The 21,137-nt window shown below is 41.6% G+C and overlaps 1 protein-coding gene across 22 annotated transcripts in view; it reads left to right on the forward strand.

The window, feature by feature from the left end:
- Nucleotides 1-21,137, forward strand: part of Rbfox1 (RNA binding fox-1 homolog 1) — a 1,661,838-nt gene that overhangs the window by 1,039,960 nt on the left and 600,741 nt on the right. For all 22 annotated transcript variants that reach the window (XM_029544519.1, XM_029544538.1, XM_021209994.2 and 19 more), the window contains one exon: nucleotides 10,165-10,206. In XM_029544519.1, the coding sequence (XP_029400379.1) occupies nucleotides 10,180-10,206 (27 nt within the window). In that variant the 5' untranslated portion in view covers nucleotides 10,165-10,179. The remainder of the gene's footprint in view (nucleotides 1-10,164; nucleotides 10,207-21,137) is intronic.

Below are 21,137 nucleotides of genomic sequence, written 5' to 3' on the forward strand. Positions count from 1 at the left end.
TTAGATCTTCATAAATTTGGGCATTTGAAAAACATTCTACCTGTTTCCTCAGAAGTCAGACTGAGGAAAAAAATGAACTCTTTTAGTTTGATTTTAAGTTGATATAGATAATTTTATTTTCATACTATAGAGAATCCATAGGGGCTAGAGTGATGGCTTAGTGGGTAAGAGAAGATGCTGTGCAAACATGAGGTCCTGAGTTCCACTCATCACACACATAAAAAGCTGGGTGGCCAGCATGGGGGATGTAGATGACTGGAGGGTTGCTGACAGATCATTGAAGCCACCAGCCTGTTTCAGGTGTCAGTGAGGAGCCCTGTCTCACAGTAATGAGGATTCTGGCCTTTACATATGTGCTCATAGCTTCAGACATCCCACATACCTCCTCCAACAACCTTTGGAAACCTTAGATCTCCAGAATGGAGTAAGCTCTCGTAAGTTTGTCTCCCGTTTGCTTAGAGGCTCAGTCTTCTGGAGCATTGTGCAGGCAACCAAAAGAGTTGTGTGATTGTCAGTGTGGTTGACAAGTCCTGCCCATAGGCAGCTCTTAATGGCCCTCTTTGTCATCATTTGGCTCTTGGCACCCTCTCTTCCTCAGAGACCTTTTCTAGGAAGCACTATATTTCGGGTATAGCTGCAGTCCTTTTGTTAGCACTGTTCTGGGAGAGCCAGCAGAATCCTGGTGCTGAGTATACCTTTCTCAGTCAAGTGCATGGATAATCCCAAATACACTAAGAAAAAGGCAAAGCATGCTTTTCACCCAAGGTCTTTTGGGACCTGTATTTAGAGGGAATTCCGTGTGGCTTCAGAAGAATTTATAATAATTACTAGGACAGCCAAGCTGAAAAAAAAAATGCACAGAGCCTCCCATTGATTTGATTTATTGAGTTTTGTGTTGCTAATCTTCTGTTGCTATCCTTAAAAGTGATTCACAATTGTTCTTAAAACTGGACTCTCCAACATCATGTACTACAAACCAGAATACATGGACATCTATTTGTCCATTCATTTATCCAGTATCTTTGACCCTTGCTTTCACAAGGCAAGTTGATCTCTACCCAATTTCCTCTTATATTTGACTCTTCTCCCTTACTTAATTATTGCATGTCCATAATCCCCCTGAGCTTTGCATTCCTCCCCTGAATGTTTATTTGGATTATTCCCCTGTGTGCATTGTCTGAAACACAAAGACAAAACATGGATGTATTCTTACACTCTCTGAGGCTAGGATGTTCCTCTCATTCTGTGCTCTGAGTACTTTTCTAAGTTCAATCTGGGAAATGTTTTATGTGATAAAATTGTCAATGAGATCTCCATGTTTTGAAGGAGATGGGGAGATCCAGTAGTAGCCCCTGTGTGTACATGAGAATAAATGTTTAAGGCAATCTCGCCCTGTACCCCAGGCTGCCTTCAGCCTTGAATTCTTCCTTCCTCTGCCTCCGACATACTGGGGGTTTAGGTGTGTGCCACTATGCTGGATCTCTGCAGATCTAACAATTTCTTTTCTACTGCCTAAAGCAATAGCATCTGGGAGATGCTCGGTATCTATGCAGCAATGAACAGAGAGTTTTACAGACTCTAAGCACCATCCTCGTGAAGAGGGAAGCATCAAGACCTGGACCTCTGGTCCTCATCCTTACAGAGCTAGCCAGATTCACTGAGAGACAGCCAGAGACAGAGAGACAGAGAGACAGAATGACAGAGGGAGACAAAGAGAGAAAAGAGAGACAGAGAGAGGGAGAAAAAGAGAGAAAAGAGAGACGGAGACAGAGAGATAGAGAGATAGAGAGACAGAGGGAGACAAAGAGAGAAAAGAGAGACAGAGAGAGAGAGAGAGAGAGAGAGAGAGAGAGAGAGAAGACAGACAGAGAAAGAGACATAGAGATAGAGAGACAGAGGGAGACAAAGAGAGAAAAAAGAGACAGAGAGAGGGAGATAAAGAGAGAAAAGAGAGACAGACAGATAGAGAGACAGAGGGAGACAAAGAGAGAAAGGAGAGACAGAGACAGACAGACAGAGAGAGAGAGATGGAGAGAAAGAGAGAAAAGAGAGGCAGAGGGAGACAAAGAAACAAAGAGAGAAAAGAGAGACAGAGAGACAGACACAGAGAGAGAGAGAGAGAGAGAGAGAGAGAGAGAGAGAGAGAGAGAGAGAGACTGACACAGAGACAGGAAGGACTAAAAGAAAAAGTTCAAAGCATATGGAAGGCAACTCTTGCACACTGTTGATGGAAAGTAAACCAGCTCAGTCATTGTGGAAATAAGCACAGAGATTCTTCATTCAACTAATAATAGCTCTGCTAACCTTACAGAATGGTATGGTCCTGCTACACCACTCCTGGGTATTTACTGTCCACTCAATGTATTTCGCAAGTACTTGTCCATCCATGTTTATTTGTAGCACTATTCACCAAATATAAGTTCCAGAAAAAACACTTGCATCTCACAAACAGGGGAACTGAGGAGAAAAATGTGGTCTATCCATGATGCAATCATATATAGAATTGAACCATAATGAAGAGTCAAGCTATGTTGAGGAGAATAGGTGCAAATCTAAGCCAGTCTCAGAAAAGAAAACATGTTTTCTTTCATTTGGGGACATCCCAGATTTCTTGTACCGATATATAAAACCATGCAGCTGTCTATGACATTTAACAAGAAGCAAAAGCGTCTAGGGGACGAAGCAGGCTACTAGTAAGAGAGGAAGGCAGCATGGATGGATGAACAGATGGTTTATGGCCTGAGTATATTATATATTTGTATGAAAATATCCTTCTGAAACCATGCACCATGTACAGTGACTACACAAGAGAGAAGGAGATAAAGAGGGAGACACACACACACACACACACACACACACACACAGAATGGGGTTGGCGAGAATAGCTGAGCTGGGCATCGCCTTGCTGCCTAGCTGAAGACAGAGAGTGGAGGAAGATGAATCCAGGCTATTAAACAGCCCCGTACACCCAGAAGAGTGAAAGGCCGCATGCGCTGCTTTATTGCTGCGGTTCTAACCTTTCATAAGCGCTTACTTGGCAGCCCTATTGAGAGTGGTATTTGATTCCGGAAGCATCTTAAAGGAGCAACGCCCGACCTTCCACTTTCCCTTTTTTCATTTAGGCCATAAAATATATTGGCTTTGTGCATTACTGCCAAGGGAAGGGGAAAAATGCCATGAGTTAGTTTCCAAATGAAGTGACATTTATTGAAGTGTACATTTAAGGTATTTTTCAGGGCTGGCTTTTTTCAGACTACAGAATAAGGGTCTCTTCCATCACCCAAGGAATGAAATTACAGGGACTTTCGTTTCCCTTAAACATCCAGTCTTGTGGTGGAGAGATTGTGTGTGCAGATGAGTGTGGAGGCCCGATATCTACCTTTATGGTCATTCCTTAGGTGTTGGCCACCTTGTCTTTTGAGACAGGGTCCCTCATTTCTTTGGAGCTCATCAAGTATTCTAAGCTAGCTGGGAAATAAGGATGAGGGATCCATCAGCCTCTGACTCCATAAAATCACTGGGATTTCAGAAACATGCTACCGTGCCCAGCTTTTAAATGTGGAAGCATAGTCTATGAGATTTGAACCCAGAACTTCATGCACTTTACTAGGTGAGCTCTCTCCCTAGCTCCACTGAAAGAAAAAGAACCTTACCGGGCCTTGCAATGCCTTTATGGAGGACCCTCTGAACCTGCCTGTACATTGGTTGGGACATTTGGGGAGGAGTGCTGTTGTAACAGAGACTCGGCTGGGATTTAGCCACCTTTTCAGGATTGGGTCTTGATCCTTAGGAAGACAGGAGAGGACAAACCGTGTATCTGTACTCAATGCTCCAAATACAAAGAGGAGAGGAACCCAGCATGTGTTCATAGTTGTCAAAGATGCAAATGAGTTGACTCTTCCTTGACTGATGGGTGTGCACCGTCGTGGGTAGTAGTTGAACATAAGAGATGTACAATACATAGAATTAGGCTGAAGCCCTGAAAAAGGATTTTATTGCCAGGATATGGATAGAATAAGCAAAGCCTTGAAGGATAATTAAACAAACAAACAAACAAATAAGCAAACAAAGAGAAAACTGTGATAACTCAAGAGAAAACCCTTGTCTCACCCCCACAGTCTTTTTCTTTAGTAGCCTCATTGAAAGGCAAAGTTTTTCATATTACTTTTTTATTTACATGACTATGGTTGAATTCTGCCTTTAATAAGTTCTATAGCAAAAACATTATGGTATAGCGTCACCTTGCATGGCATAGGCCAGCCTCTGCTTGACAGACCTTTGTTATTTTTCTAAAGACAGAACATAAAAAGTTTCTAGTCCTGGTATATAACATTGTATTTAATTAGTACAGATGAAAGCTAGCTTTAGCACTGAAGATTAAAGAAAATAAAACACACTTCTGCTTTTAGAGCTGATAGGATGGTGCCACCTGTTACAGAGAGTAACTTGAGAACTGCACACCAGCATTTAGAAGAAAGCATTAGGAGCTTTCCCTATATTACCTGTTTAATTGTATATTCCTCATTTAGAATCTGTGGTCCATTTATTGGAAGTTAATTTTTGTATTAAGTATGAGGTTTGGGGTCAGAATCCGTGTGTGTGTGTGTGTGTGTGTACACATTCAATTATTCTACCATCCTATGTTTGGTATATATTACCTTTTTTCCTTTTATTGGCCCTGGTGCCTGAACTAGCACAGTTTGTTTCTAAGGGTATTGCTATAAGGGTTATGATACCTCCATATCCCCCAGTCTACAGATAATCAGTACTTCACCACTTCACATGAATGTTGGAACCTTAACCCCCCACTTCAATTATCTTGATTACTATGATTATTCCACCCTGTTTATATATAACAACCATCAACTATGTTTGCTTAATTTCATCTCACTAGCGATGGGGGAATACAGGCCCATTTCCTTCTCTCTCCACAATGTCTTTTCTGTGTGTTTAGCTGACAGGATAGAAGAGCTACATAAAAGTCTCCCAGAAATGTCATTTCTTAAATTGACATCCATCAAACATATTTATTTATTTATTTATTTATTTATTTATTTATTTATTTGTTTGTTTGTTTGTTTGTTTTTATTTATGTGCTTGTTGTGCTCTGGGAGAATATATGGTGCCTGGGTTGTAGTATCTGCAGAAACCAGAAGATGGTGTTGGATCACAGAGTGGGCTGTTGTTGCAGGCAGTTGTGAGGCACCTGACATGGGTTGGGGAACATTACGTAATCGTGAACCACCTCTCCAGCCCCTAGACTGTGTTTCTACTGACATTTATGAGAAACTTCAGTCTTTCTACCTGTCTTCCTCCATTTTGCTTCCTGTCCCCTGTAGATTATCTCTGCTGTTTGGAAGACTTAAGTCCTGTAGCAAAGGTTTGAGAGTAGGTCTGTTAGCAATGAAAACTTGCAGTTGCTTTCATATTTTATCTTTGTTCATTTCTATTGCTGAAGATGGCACATAGGGCCTCACACATGCCAGGCAAGAAATTCTACCACTGAGCCATAAGCCAGGACTTTCATTGAATTTAAGCTGTGGATCAGAAGTTATTTCAGCAATAAAAAGTGGTGCTTTCCTACAGTTTCTTTGCTTTTGTCTTTACTTTTAGATTTTTAAAAAGTTTTTTTAAATAATTGTGTGTGCATGGTGTGTGTGTGTGTGTGTGTGTGTGTGTGTGTTTATATCAAGTTGGATGCCCACTGCAGCCAGAAGAGAACAATGGATTTGGCAGAGCTTGAGTTTCAGGCAGTTCTGAGTTAGCAAAGGTGGAACCGGAGAACTACCAGAAGGGCAGCAGGCTCTGTGAGCCATTCCAAACCCTTGTTTTTATGGGTATCATTGCTTAAGTGAAAATGTTGTATTTATTTGTACTATTACTTCCTTGTACAATTAAATCATTTGCCTATGTTTGATTCAAAGGTTTTTTTATAAGCTCTCAGAAATTCCTTTTGTGTATGAGTGTGTATGTGAGTGTGTGTGTATGTGAATGTATAAGTGTATGTTAGTGTGTGTGAGTGTGTGTATGTATGTGTGTGAGTGTGCATCTGTGTGCATGTCTATGAATGTATACATATGTGTGTGAGTGTGAGTATGTGTATGTGTGTGAGTGTTAGTGTGAGTGTGTGTATGAGTGTGTGTATATGTGCATGTGTGAGTGTGTCTGAGTGTGTATGTGAGTATGTGTGGGAAACATTAAAATAAAATTTAAAGCTGTAACATATAGGCAAAAGCTCTATAAGGGATTAAAAAAATAAAAAAAAAAAACAAAATATCACTGTGAGACTAAAACCTCCCAAATACTATTGATTTCATTTTGTGTTGGCTATCTAATGCTTGGCATGGGGCCTGTTCTTAAGTGTGGTTTGTATACCCAATGAGACTCCATGGAGAAAACTAATCTTTTCTTGCCAGTGGTTATCAATGGATCTAGGTTGTGGTTAGGGATGGAGGTGAATCTGTTCTCTCTCAGCACTGGGACCACATCTGGCTTAGACCCGTACAAGCGGCGAGCATGCGGCCACAGGCTCTGTGAGTTCCTATGTAGATCCTCACCCAATGAGCCCTTACTCCTGCCCAACTTCCAGCAATTTTGTCATGATCTTTTTTTTTTGGGGGGGGGGGCGTTCTTTTAATTTAACAATCTTCTTGAGCTTGTGGCTTTATATCTTTCCCCACGTGTGATTTGGCCATTGAATTATTCATTTTTCTGCTCTAAGTAGCCACAGTATATTCATTACTTTTCTGTTGCTGTCATAAAATATCCAGACAAAAGCAAGTTAAAGAAGAAAGGATTTATTTTGACTTACAGTTCCAGAAGGAATGGAGTCCTTCATGGCAGGGAGACATGGAAGCCAAAGCATGATCCAACAAGTCCCACTTCAAGCACAGACCAGAAACAGAAAGACCAGGAAAGAGGACCAAGCTCAATGCCCTCCCCTAGTTATGCACTTCCTCTCGCAACACTCCACATGCAAAGGCTCTGTAACCGTCCCAAACAGCACCACTCCCTGGGAACTAAGTATTTGAACATGTGAGGATGTTTCATGCTCCAACTACAATGGAACAAAGGAGGAGGGAGTTTATGGTACCTCTTAGGAGGACAGCATTTCATGTCATGAAGGTCTTCCCATGACTCATGCTGGACTCAGCCTGGGATTACCCAGGAGACAGTAGTGTGAGGGTGTGGTGGGGAGCGAGGGACAGAAAGAGAAAAGGAGGGTTCTCTACTTTCTGAGGTTAAGATTTCTTAAGATAAACCCAGGGAACTTCTCCTGGGATTTGGCGTCTGTAGGTGAGCACTTATGGCTGAGTTCTCCTGGGGCTTGGCTGTCCATGATCAGTCATTACTGAGCTCTGGGCTCTCCTGGCTCAGCTGCTAAGAGGTGGTGTGAGGCTGGGGAGTATTTCGGGCTCAGTCCCTGGTTCCTGTTCTTCTTCCACTTTCGTCTCCTATCCTCTGTTTGCTGTTCAGTGGGAACCTCCATCTGGATAACAGTCACCGCCACTCCTCGCCCTCCTTTACCATGTGTCTTCTCTGCCTGTGGATTTTCCTCTCTTTCTCCTTAAGGATTACAGAGATAGAATCTAAAGTGCCTATTTCAAGTACACTTGAATGTACGATTTTCTGTTTATTTATATAGCTAAACTCCTTTACCCTTTGATAATTTGGAAAACCTCTTCCCAATACTTTCTTCCTTACGTTTTCCTCTTTAATTGCCAATTGAACTATATTTTGACAGAAAAGAGGATCCAGAACACTTGTACATTTTGTAGCTTTTTTCTCATAAACTAAAGTGGGTTTTCGATACAGTTCCCCCATCAATTTTTAGAATTGTGGTTTATTGTTTATTTTCCCATCATCACACATTATAGTTTTTATAAATTTATCTTTCATAAGTGGTATTGTGGTACATTACTACCTACGTATAAGTTGGTTTCCCTCCCTTCTTTCCATCTATTTGTCTTTCTTTCTTAAGGTACCAATAGTTGAACCCAGGGTCTAAGCATGAGAAGCACGCACTTAACATCAGTTGGGTGGTACTTGCCTGATACTAAATGCACACAACCTAGGTTTGATTCCCCAACACCACAGACACTGAGCCTGGTGTTGCACAGCTGTGTTATCAGCCCTCAGGAGGTAGGTTCAGGAGTATCAACAGCTCTGAATCATGCCTGGCCACATAGCTGGATCAAGGACAGTCTGGGATATGCGCGACTCAAGAACAAACAACGACAACAACAACAACAACAAAAACAACAAAGCAAATACAATCAAAGGGATCTTCTCAGAGGTAATTCTAGGTGAAATGACCTACAACAGTATTCTAGTCTATCTCTCGCTATAGACTTTAGTCTCTGGTCTATCCTAAGCAAACATCCTTATTTTTGTTTTTGTTTTAGAAAAAGTAAAAAGAAACTTTCACTACAAAACACATAAAATATACATCAAGAGTTGGTTGTTAAAGCTTCTCATCCTTCAGTGAAGTTTCAAGGAACTCCCAGAACCCTGTCAAGGGCTGAGAATTACAAGATTTTACAGTGGTTTAAAGGAAAATAGCAAGAGACAATATAACCTGTCAATAATGCAGAACTTAGTTCCATTTCTGCCATTTACATTGACGGCTCATCCATCAATCTTTGTCTGTGTTATAGGACCATCCAAACCTGGTTTTCTAAGATGTATCCCTCTCTATCTTTGACCTCTGTGTAACTAGCTAAATCCAAATACCTCACTGGCTATCCCCTGCTAATGCATTCTGCTTTGCCTGTTTGGGTAACAAATCATGTGCTCACTCTAACAAAGCCTCTCTGGATGATAAGAAAAGCACGTTGGTAAGGCACAAATCACCCAGCAGTGTTTGAAAGTGGGACTACTAATATTTCATTCTTGCAATGGTGATGGATACCAAATTGTGAGCAGGCTTTTTTTTTCTGCTATAAGCCTTGGTCTCAGATTCTCCCCCATGTGGTCTGTCTAAGAACCACCCCCAAACAGTCTTTCTGACTTCCATCTGGCTAGGCTGGACCATCAAACCCCATCTGTTATCCCAGTATCTCAGAGGCTGAAGTAGAAGGATCACAAGTTGGAGCCCTGTTTGGGTGACGTCATAGGCTCAAGGCGAGACAACTTAGGGATGTTCATCTCAAAATAATGAGAGTAGAGAAGGCTAGGGTATAATTTAGAGGGGAAGCACTTGCTTACCATACATGAAACTCCAAGGTTAGACATCAGCACCACACTCAAACAAAATTAGTAATTAAGAAAGAACTCATTAAATGCAAGTTGATTTCCAGGACATGAAAATGATATTGTCAGCACTTGACATTGGGGAAAACATTGCTTTGGCTATTTTCTTCTCACAAACAACCTAAGACAGCCTTAAGGAAGTCTGTTCTCCTATTAAATGGGACTGGAGGAATCTGTGAACAAAGAAGGCACCTCCAAACAATTCCCTTAAGACTACTGTTCCCCTTTGCTGGCTATTTCTGCATTGTGCAGTGTAGAATGATAGTGAACAGTCTACTGTCTGAACCTAGTGAAAAATTATTAGTATTAATGCCTGGTCTGTTTTTAAGCCTGTTCATCAATAGTAACAATTTTCTTCTGTTTTCCTCTTATCTTTTCCCACGTATGTGTATATGTGATATGTCTATACATGCTTGTGTGAAAACAGTCGTGTGTGTTGATGCATATATATGCTTACATGATTGCATATGTCTGGGCATCCCTGTGTGTGGAGAAGCACATGTGTGCTTGTATGTTTGTATATATGTGGCCATTCCTGTATGTGAAGATGCACATGTGTGTGTCTGTGGAGGCCAGATGTTGATGTCAGAAATTTTCCTCAATCTTCTACCTTGTTTTAATTTTTTATACATTATAATCTACTGTATGTGCACATACACATGTGCATATGTGGACAAACCATGACATACCTTAGGTCACTTGTCAAAGTTGGTCTTCTCCTCTTGCCACGTGGGTTCCAGCTTCTGACTTGAAGGCAAGTGCCTTTATCCACTGAGCGATCTCACCTCAATATATGCAGCCAGTATTTATGTGGGTTCCAGGGGTTCTGTTGAGCTGCTCCCCAAGTCCCTGATTTTATGCTGCCGTTCAATAGAACCTTCTGAAATTTTCTCCCTTTTCTCTTTTCTACAGGTTTTGAGGCAACAGATGAATTGTGAAAGAGAGCAGCTGAGGGTAGGTGTGACCTGCTTGTAACAGGCTTTCTGCTTCCTATTTCTGTCTGATAAGCAAGATTTCCCTCGTCTCCTTTGAGACCTGGAGTCTAAATAACAGGCTTCATCTCAAGATGGGTAGAGTTGGCAATATTTATCCCAGCTAATTTCATATTGATCTATCTGGTAAATACAGTAGATCTTCTTTTGAAGTGCCATTATAGTATATATGGATTTTTTGATTTAGATTTGGCGATAAATACTTCTCCTGTGGAATTTGTTTGACATCACTAGACTCGTTTTATGTACAACATGTGGTCTAAGTAATCACGAAGGTCAAGAGGATACCTTGCTGTCCTCTTGATGTGAGATCCTAGCTGTTTGTTGAGCGGCTAAAAATGCACTTTTACAATGGACTGGGGTTAATGAGCAACACTTACATCAAGGGATTTTTTTTAAAGGAGAATTTGAATTATACATAGATTTTGGACCTTGTTATCATGTGTATACATGGGTGACTAAGGCAGAATGCTAAACTTGATAAGTTATTCCCTTACTGAAAAGCAAGTTCCCAGATTTAAGTGTGCCAGATGGATGAAAGTTTTCCTTGGAAATGAGTTGTTGTTTTTTTTTTCTGGAGACACCATTCCCCCATCACCATCTCTTGGTTGGACATCCTTATTGTCATAAGCTTGTGTGGAGTTTTATAAAATGTCTGGATTCCCTACCTCTGTGTGCCTTTTTGTCCCCCCAAAGCAGGTTTATATTTGGGGACAGAGTTTAAGGTTATAACTGACCACTCTTGATATCACTGCTGGGGACGTCCCATTTTCACGGAACTGTATGACTTAACTTTGTGTTTTCAGATTGCTATGAAATTCAAAAGAGTCTGTGGCTTTTCAAATACATAGCAGCACTTGAGGAGGAGGCCTGGGGACCCTGATGCCCCAAAGTGTTTGAGAAGAATAATGCAGTAAATGAATCTAATGCCTGGTGCACCGGTAGTTATATTTAAGGACATTTGCTGAGCTGTAATCTCTGGGTGGCCAGGACTCCTAGTGTTCTTTCTATTTTCCAGTTGCCTTTGTTATCTGGTTTGTTAAATCCTATAGCAAACAAACAATGAATCCACCTGTGTGAAACTGAGGTGGTGGCCTGAGCTTTCTTTTCTTGTCATGCTTATGTGTTTTATAAAATGTCCCACCCAGGCCTCTATTAATGCTTCATCTCAGTCCACATTTACTCTAGCATTAGTGCCATTTCTGCATGTGACCGCCACCAAGACGTTTGTTGGTCGAGGATGTAGTTCTCCTGGCATGTGTGAAGTGCTCCATGGTATAAACTAAAGGTAGTAGCACATAACTGTGATTCTAGCCGCCAGGAAGTAGAAGTGAAAAGAGCAACAACTAAGGATATCCTTGGCTACAAATGACTACAAGCACGTTTGAGGCTACCCTGGACCCCCTGACACGCTGTCTCCATGTTTATTTAAATGATATTTGCTTTAAGTTTTGCTGAACTCTCCCATTGCTTTCTCTCTGCAACCTGAATGACTGGGGTGTACTAGTAAATAACATATCGGAACTTCTGATTTTTCTCTCCTGTGTGGTTGAGCAGGATGGCCAGAAGTAGGTCAGTGCTAGATAAAGCGCAATGATTGCATATGTCTCCAGGAGGCTGTGATACAGTCCTCAGAATTCAGACAACCCTGAGTTCTCTTTTGCTTTGAGGTTGCTTTGGAAAACTGAGGGTACAGAGGACAAAGAAGGACTTGTCTGTAATTTGAGGGGTTGCTAATTTGGTGAAGACATTGTCCATAGGGTGCAGTTTAGAAGCAAGGATGGTATCTTTATTACCCCTTCAGTGGATCATTTGGTTGGGACCCATGTGGGCTCCAGGAGTGACCTGGGTCCCAAGCCCACCTATACCACCACAGATGGTTGTTTTATTTGAGGTCATTGTTTGAGCTCTGGATTTATCATTTTAAACTAATTTGTGTTTTAAATCCATATATACCATTTTGCAAATGATATGGTGAACTTTACTCAGCTCAGTTTTGGCACCAATGAGAATGTATTAATGTTTTCTTTTTCCATTTGACTCAGGGAATATCTTCCCTGTTATAACTGTGAGGTGTCTCATTGTTTTGTGTGCTGGGTTCTAGTGTGAGTGTGTATTTGTTCATGTAAAAGCCAGCCAACAACCGTGGCTGCCCTTCCTCCAGTATCATGTGTCTTGCTTTCTTACCACGGGCTTAATGCTTATCAAGTAGGCTAGGATGGCTGGCCAGAAACTCCCGGGGGTCTTGTCTTTGCCTCCCAAGCACTAGGATTACAAATCTGACACAACATGCTATTTTCTGAATCTGGATTTGAGGGATCAAACTAGGGTCGTCATGCTTGCAAAGCCTAATAATTGGACCTCCTTTTTTAAAGTCAGCATCTCAGCTTGTAGCTCAAGCTGGCCCCAGATTTATTTTGGACACCAGGCTGGCCTTGAACATTTGCTCGTCTCATTGCCTCTGCCTCAGCACTGCTAGAGCTTACAGGCCTGGGTCACCATACCCTGCTCTCAATTTTGACAAATCAATCTTATGGGTGGACATTTTTCTCTATCTTGTCCAATGACACTCATTGCCCCTCTAACTCTCTCTATTATGGCTGGAGAAATTCAACATATTTCCGCTGTACACAATCTCTTCCTGACTTCCCTGCTCTTCCGCCCCTCTTCCCCCCACCTATCCTCCTCTTCCTGTTCTTTCCTCTTCCTCCCCCCCACTTCTCCCTACTTCTCTTTCCTCTCCTCCTCCCCTTCCTCTTCTATCTCCTCCTCTTCCCCCTTTCTTCTCTCTCCCTCTCTCTCTTTCTGTCTCTCTTTCCTCATCTTCCCCCTCCTTCCTCACTCTCCTTCCTTTTTTGTCATTATACAGAATCAATCCACTCTCCACTTTTTTTTTAAATAAACATTGTACTTTCTAGGCCTCTGGGTCAGTGTCACTGTAATCCTCTCTGATACAAGAAAACCCGGTAGCCTCAGCCTTTATTTCGAGGGGCTGCAAATGATCATGGAAAAGGAGACACCGGTTACTGAATACACTAAGACTTACCTTTTCCACATGGAGATGAGAGCAGAGCAAAGGATCCTGGGAAGTCCATAAGCTCCTGGGAAGTATGTGCCACACCGAATTTGTAACATAGTATTTCTCAGCCTGTGGAATGCTCAGCCCGTGGGATAGAATTTTCAGAGAACTGAACACCAAGTCTTTCAGAAAGGGTGAATCATTTAGAGAAAACGTTATTCCTTTTCCAAGTCTCTCTCAATCCTTTTTATGTCGATGAGGAAGTCCTAGTTTAAACTAAAAGAGATTTAACAAGGCTGTAACACTTTCTAAGCTTTCTTTATAACAGAGTGGGGCGTGTGCCTCAGGCTTAAAGCCTGCAGCAGCCCAAGCATCTATGCAGACTTCAAAAGCATTGTTTGCAAAATGTAGCAGTCAAGAATTAGGGGCCTAGAGCTAGACCCAGTGCTGTAATTATAAACCCTGCATGGTTTGTGAATTTGTGACACTGGGCAGAGTTTTTGAATCTGCTGGACTTGCAGCTCCTTGTGTGACCCATTGGAGACAATAATTGTTCATATTTTATAAGCTTTATCTGTGCATATGCGTGCATGCATACACGCACAGGTTTGCTTATGTCTAAATTTCTTCCCTCTTGTATATGAGTGGGTACTTGACAGGAAGGAACATAAGGTAGGATTTATTTTGGTTGATGAGACACATCCCTGGTGACAGGCAAATCATGGTAGCAGAGTTTGTTGTGTGACCTGCTATTGCATTCAGGTGTATCGGAAAGCAGAGAGTTCTCCAGCTGGGAGTGGAGCTGGTCTAGAGCTCTCAAGCCCCACCTCCCAGCAACACATATCCTGGAACCAGGCTCAACCTATTTAAGGTTCTGCTTCCTCTGAGACCAGCACCAGCAGCTGAGGACCAAGTGTAGGAGCCATGTGGGGCATTTCACAGCCTGTATATGTGTCTTTAGAGGCTTAATGCAGTAAGGTGCTTAAAGCAAGTACTTGAATGGGAAGCATTTTTAATCATTGTTAAATTTCAGTGTCTCTGGGTTTTTTTTTTTCATAGACTTTATTTGCAGTTACTGATATTGGTTTTCTGTTTGCAGTGGCAATGCCAGGTTTCCTTGGCAAATACAGCCATTTAGGTTAAAAAATGAGTTGCTTTCAAGATAAATATGAGCTGCACATTGTTACTGATTGCCCAGAGTTATGACAAAACCAGTGGTGGTTGAATGCAAATGGCTGAAGTTTGAGAAACAGGGAAATCAAGAGTGCCAGCCTTGTGAAAGATGTCGTACAACCTACCTACATTATCAATATTTAATTTGCCAGTTAGAAGCCAGTCTCTCGTTTCTGCAAGATACAAGAGTGATGTGGCTTGCAGAAATGCAAATTGCTAATGATCTTCTTGGCTTAAATCCATTGCCTTCATCTAGGCATCAGAGAATGAATCTTGCAGCCTGCCTGGAATTGAGCTATCAGAAGGAGAGGTTTTCACCTCACACACACACCCCTTTCACCATCCACGCATGCCTCCCTTATTCTTAGGGGAGCAGAGCAGGAACTATAAAGCCCCATGACTCCTTCCAAATCTATATTTTCTTGACTGTAGTTTCTGAGTAGCTCATTGTCAGAAAGCCTGCCGCCATCCAGTTATTTATTCAGGAAATATTTTTGAGTGTGAACCAGATGCCAGTCACTGTCTGCGCAGCAGAGATGTAATGCTGTAATAAAACCGATACATTTCTCAAACTCTGATACCTTGCAGGCTAGCGAGAAAAGGCACACATTTGTCAAATAACTCCCTCCAACATACTTAAGAAACTGGCAAGTATCATATAAGCCCACGCTACACAGAGAGGGACAGGTGGGGGAATCTTATGGCACTGACCGCCACTTATCAAACTTGGTAGACTAATGTGTAGTATAGTGGCCAGGACCTTTAGAAGACATGTTAGTAGGGCACAATGTCCCAGGCTGTGACTGTTGTGTATGAGTTTACCTTTCTCCTCACCCGCTGTGGTGTCTGCTTGCCAACAGTCAGTTGTATGCGTTCCCAGGGCTGCCTCTGCCAGCTGCGCTTGTTATTGTAATTACATTATTTAGTGCAATATTATGTAAACTGATGAAAAATGAGTGCAGTAAGAAAAAGAGCTGTTTCTATGAAAACGGAGTTAAATGCTTTGGAAGCACTCTATGAGAGCAAGCCTCAAAGATTAGTTCAATTAACTATGGGCCAGAGGACTGGAGAGTACGGGGTGGGCTAGGGAGGAAGGGAGGGGGCAGAAGTCTGAAGATAGTCTGCAGCCAGAATGTCTCTGAGATGTGTGTTTAGGTTTTGATTCTACACTGAGCAAAAGCAGAAGAGATGAGAGGCCTGGGGATATAAGTCCATGATAAAGCACTGGACTTTCAAGTGTGAGGTTCTGAGCTAGATCTCAGGTGTCAGGATGGAACACTGTAGTTAGGTTGCTCAAAGGAGGACCCTGTGAGCATAGTGGCCAGACAGTCTAGCTCAATTGATCATCTGCAAGCTCATGGGGTATTCTGTCTTAAAGGGAATAGATAGCATTCCTAAGGATGACACCTGGATTGTCTCTAGGCCATCACATGAATGCATGTGTGTTCATGTATTCTCTCTCTCTCTCTCTCTCTCTCTCTCTCTCTATATATATATATATATATATATATAGATAGATAGATAGATAGAGATATAGATAGATAGATAGATAGATACATACATACATACATGCATGTGTACACATGTGCTCCAGTCTGTATTCAAATACACACATGCATAAATGAAGAAATGATGAAAAGTTTGCTGTCACAAAGACAGCGAATGGGGTTGAAAGTACTTGAAAGACCAGAGTCTGACTGTGGTAGTCTAGTGCAGGCCATAGGGTCACTGTGGCAACTATACAGCAATGCCACTGAATAGGAAGGCAATTCCAAAAAGAATTGTTGAGGCTGTGTTTCAGTAAAATTTTATTTATAAGAAAAAAACATGAGCCACTGTTGGATGCTCTGTGGAGAGATAGAATTGATATTGAGGTACATAGATAAAGGCTATTGAAGGTTTTCCATCTACAGAGAAATCCTACAAAGAAAAGGCCTTAAATTTCTATGTAAGATCCACAAATTGAATGCAAATTACTGTTTATATTTTTTAAAAAAGGTTGAAGATATTTCTGTATTGCTTAATAAATAATACCTTCCTTTAAAGAACGTTTAGTGAGCCACTTTCTCCCATACCTACACAGCAAACTAGGACAAGGTCTTGAAACACAAAACTGAGCTTGCTTTAATGTTGAAGCCCCAATAAACTCAATACCTCATCAATCTCCAAGAGAACAAATTGATACCACATGACTTTAGAGCTTCCATTCCGCACTTTGTGAGACTTCACAAGGAGGGTGACATTTGCCACCTATGTGTATTTCTACGTGAAATCATCAAAGTGCTAATTGACAGTAATTATTACATTCATCACATATGAGTGCATTTCATTTCCCTCATATCTCTCTTTGTATAGCATGTATATATGAACATGGACACACATATACCACAGATTGTATGGAGTTCAGAGGGCAACATTTGGGAATTGAGTATTTATTTCTACCATGACTTCTAAGGATCCATCTTGGGATATCAGGTCAAAACTGCATGAGCTTTAGACACTGAGACATTTTGCCCATATAGATGTTCCTTACAATGCTTTGATTGCTTAATTCTTTAGATTTTCCTGTCTTCTGGAATTGTTTTCTGCCCCACCCTTGCCCCACCAATTTTTGACATTAATATTCAAAGTCTGACAGAAGCCAGACTTTAGTGGCTAGCTCAGATGCCAGCAGAAATCAGGGACAGTTGTGGATTTGCAGCAAGGGCATAGAAAGCACAGATCCGAGATTTGTACTGTCAGCATCCCTACCTCTATACATACATGATGTTTTTCTACATTTGCATGTATGTGAACATGTATGCATACATACATACATATGTACATACACACACACATACACATACACACACACACACACACACACACACACACACACCTGGCAAAGATCTGCTTGCTTCAGTTTTACCCAACTAATTGCCCCATCTTTGTGGGTTTCTCCAAGCAGAAGGGGTTTGTCCCCATATAATGAGTTCTCTCCTTCTAGAAACTTCATACATTCCATGTAGCTGCAGCAGGTCATCTCTAAAGACAGCCCCTCCCCCACTGCAACTAGTTATCCATAAACATGTGTAAATGTCTATAAAAGGCTGTCTTCACAGAACCTTGTATTGTGCACCCCTCTTTCTACATCTCCTATTTTCCCTGGCTTTGGCTGGGATGTTAACTGAATAGTATAAAAGACTGGATGGAGAAAACCAGGAGTGACAGGTTTTAATTTTCCCATCTTCATTGTGAACCGCAGATAAACAACACGCTGGGGCTATCTTTCTTCATCTTTGGTGGCCAGCTCTGTTGACTGACATGTGTTCATTGGTCTAGTCTTCTTTTCATCAGTTTCTGCTTCTTTGAGCCTTTGTGGCCATCTCCACATTGATATCCTAGGAATAGCCCAAAGTAACTTCAGTCCTGTTACCCCACACACTCATCTCTGCCCCCTCCTTCTAGGCATCATACACTTTCCAAGAGCAAACCTGTCATGTTTCTTATTTTATTATTAAATCCACATCAAAAAGCTCCAAACAAAATGGCTAACAATGTTGACATTTCACTTTCTCATGGGTCTCTTCATTTCATTGCCTGATGCCATGTGAGAACTTGTATTCCTTACTGTTCCTCAGAGTTCTGAATGCCATTCTCTTTGGGAGGAAAAAAATCCTTCCCAGGGCAGGAGATGGAATGGCAGTGGTACTGTCCCTACTTAGAGGAGAGAAAATGAGCCACTGGGTTTCAGTGGAATTGATGCCAGCAGACATAGGAATAATAGCTTAGCCAATAGGGGCTCACCTTTCTTGATCAAGGCATGCACCCCATTTTCCAATAATGCACTTGGTTAAGCTTAGGACCTCTACCTGCATAGGTGCTTCACAAACAATCTAGTCCAAAAAAGAAATGAGTTCCTTCCTATCTACTTGGTGTCTTCCTTTTACAATAAGTTTCCATTTAATCATGTCCTAAAGCATATCTGGGAAAGAAAGGTAAGGGACAAATCCAGTCTGAACCAGTTTGGGGTGCATGTACAGTAAGGCAAGTTGTGTCATCTAGTGAACTTTTAGGAGTAATATACCTATTTACCATTTTATGCCCAGGTATAATTGGATGTGCATATGTTTAAAATCAGATGTGTACATATAGTGGGGAAAGGCTTGTATAATCCAAGTCTGTCCATCAAAACCAAGAATTACTCTATGCTATGCCTCTTAGCAACCACACCTCCTTCTCCTGGACACCATAAAGAGAAACCCTAAGAAGTAAGTAAGCACGAGTCCTCATTGAAGGGGCCCAGTGTCCAATGCCCAGTGCCAAGTGTGGTATATGTGATCTGTTCTAGTGTCCAACTCCTGAATATTTTTCCTTGCTCTTCTGCCATTTGGGGTATGGCATCTTTGTGTCTTCAGTTCTTGAAGACACCCCCACCCCCACCCCCCCAAAAAAAACAGGAAATAAAGTGACTCTTTCTAGTAACCCAATGAATGACATAGGAAATCAACATAGTTTTTCCTGATTGTTTAGGAGAACCCCACTGTGGCCCTCAGACACTCTGGGAAAGCAAAGTCCCTTGCATTTCTTTATGGCCTGGGGTCACTCTTACTTACATTAAGCTGATTTGGTACATGAACAAGATGTGCATCAAGCACTGCGGCCAGCCTAGTAGTTTCTTCCTTGATTGCTGTGATAAGAAGCAACTTAGAGGAGAAATAGTTTATCTTATCTCATAGACTCAGGGAGGTCAAGGCAACAGGACCTTACAACAGCTTGTCACATCAAAATCAGAAACAAACCAATAAATCTATACTTGTACTCTCATACAGTCCAGGACCCACACTCAGGAACAGAGACCCACAAGTAGGCTGAGTCTTCCCATGGACACAATCAAAACCATACCCACAATAATCTCCCACAGGCCAACCTACTCTAGACTGTCCTTCACTAAGACTTGTTTCCCATGTGATTTTAGATTATTGTTAAATTTGATCATTAACACTTTTCTACCTGAGATAGACAACACCATATTGTCCATTTAGGGTCACTTGAACTCCCCATTATGCGCAGCCTTTGAAGGAAGATAAATTATGGGCCCATCTCTAGCTGATGGATGGAGATACAGTCAAGGCAGACCAATCGGATTCTTGCTCCTGAGCAGTTGGATATTGAGTTCAGTGATGCGAAATAGGAAAGAGGCAGTGGTGTTGAAAAGCAGGAGTAGTTTCATTTCTGTGGCAATCCCTTGTAACAGTAAAGGAAGAGGGAATTCCCAGGGCTGCAACCTAGATCCTCTCTGATTCCTCTCTTTATGTATTTAAACCTGATTATCCATCCATCCATCCCTTGAGCTACTTCACATCTTTGAGTGATCTCTTTTTCTGCTGAAGTTAGTCAGAACCCATTCCTTTTTTCCTGTGATCAAAGAATCCCTACTGATACACTGGGGAGACATGCAAAGTTGGAGAATTGCAGAGCCGAGAGTTTGGGGGAAGGTTGCTAAAAGCTGACTCTTCATCACATCCTGCAATGCTTCTGTGATACCTCTGGGCATTGCCCATGCCTTCTGGTGTTGGCAGCGGGGAGGATGGAGCTATGGTTGATTCTATGCACAGGGTAGGGAGATTTGTCTATCCTGATACACTTCCCTGGCAACAAGCTGTCAGCTCACAGCCTATACAGTGATTTGTCAACACTTATCCAACTCTCCAGTGGGGTATAATAAGTGTTCATGAGTCCTGAAGGATGAAGACTGAAGACTAATTTCAGGGTCCTTGGAGTACTGTTGTTCTCTTGTGCAAGTCCAAAAATGAGCCTGGCTATTGTGACTACCCATGTCTTCAAAAATAATAGTTGGACTATGTGAGATTGTCACATGCCACTCTGAGAAATTAGTCCTTCTTAGATGACCACCAGTTAATAGCACCTGAATGATGGTTAAAAAAAAAAAAAAAAGCACTATTTTCTGAGTTGGACCCTGACTTTGGGGACTCACTAAAAATGGACCAAGAACACATTGATTCCTAAGCTGCTTCTGAGGTGCCATATTGAGCATGAGAATGGAGAATATTGATTTTAAAACTCAGCAGGTGAAGTATTTTGATGTTTTAGCATCACTCTGTAGATATTGGATTTTCATGCTGCTATGGGCTGAGCTGTGTCTCCTTGGGTTAGTTACACTTATGTCATTGTGACCTAAACACTTGACACACATAACTTTAAAAAGCAAGGGTTTGTTTTTACTTTTTTAAAGAAGAATTTCTGCCCATCATGAAGCAGGAGGCATGACACAACTTAGTCATGCTGCATGTGCATACACTCGAGATTCCTTACATGAGAATGGGGCACTGAAGAGAAGTTGTGTTCATAGCCAGGCCTAGCTCTAATCTTCAAAGGCCCACTCCTAATGACCTACCTTTCGCAGTCAAGTTCCACCCCCTATAGCTTCCCACAGTCTTTAAAATAGCACAACTGACTATACATGGAATATCTAAAACATGAGCTTGTCAGAGCATTCTAGTTTTAACCATGGGACTTCCTGAATGTCATATGGCAATGGCCAAACTTCCAATATTCCAGAATACTATGGTTTTGGGAGACAAGAGTCTATAGAGGTGACTGGAGTGAGGACATATGGTTTTGACCTAGTGTAGTGTGACTGGTGTGGGCAAAGATGATGACAGGTAAACACAAACACATACACACACAAACACACACAC

The sequence above is a fragment of the Mus pahari genome, chromosome 12 (genome assembly GCF_900095145.1).
Source record: "Mus pahari chromosome 12, PAHARI_EIJ_v1.1, whole genome shotgun sequence".
Lineage (NCBI taxonomy): Eukaryota > Metazoa > Chordata > Mammalia > Rodentia > Muridae > Mus > Mus pahari.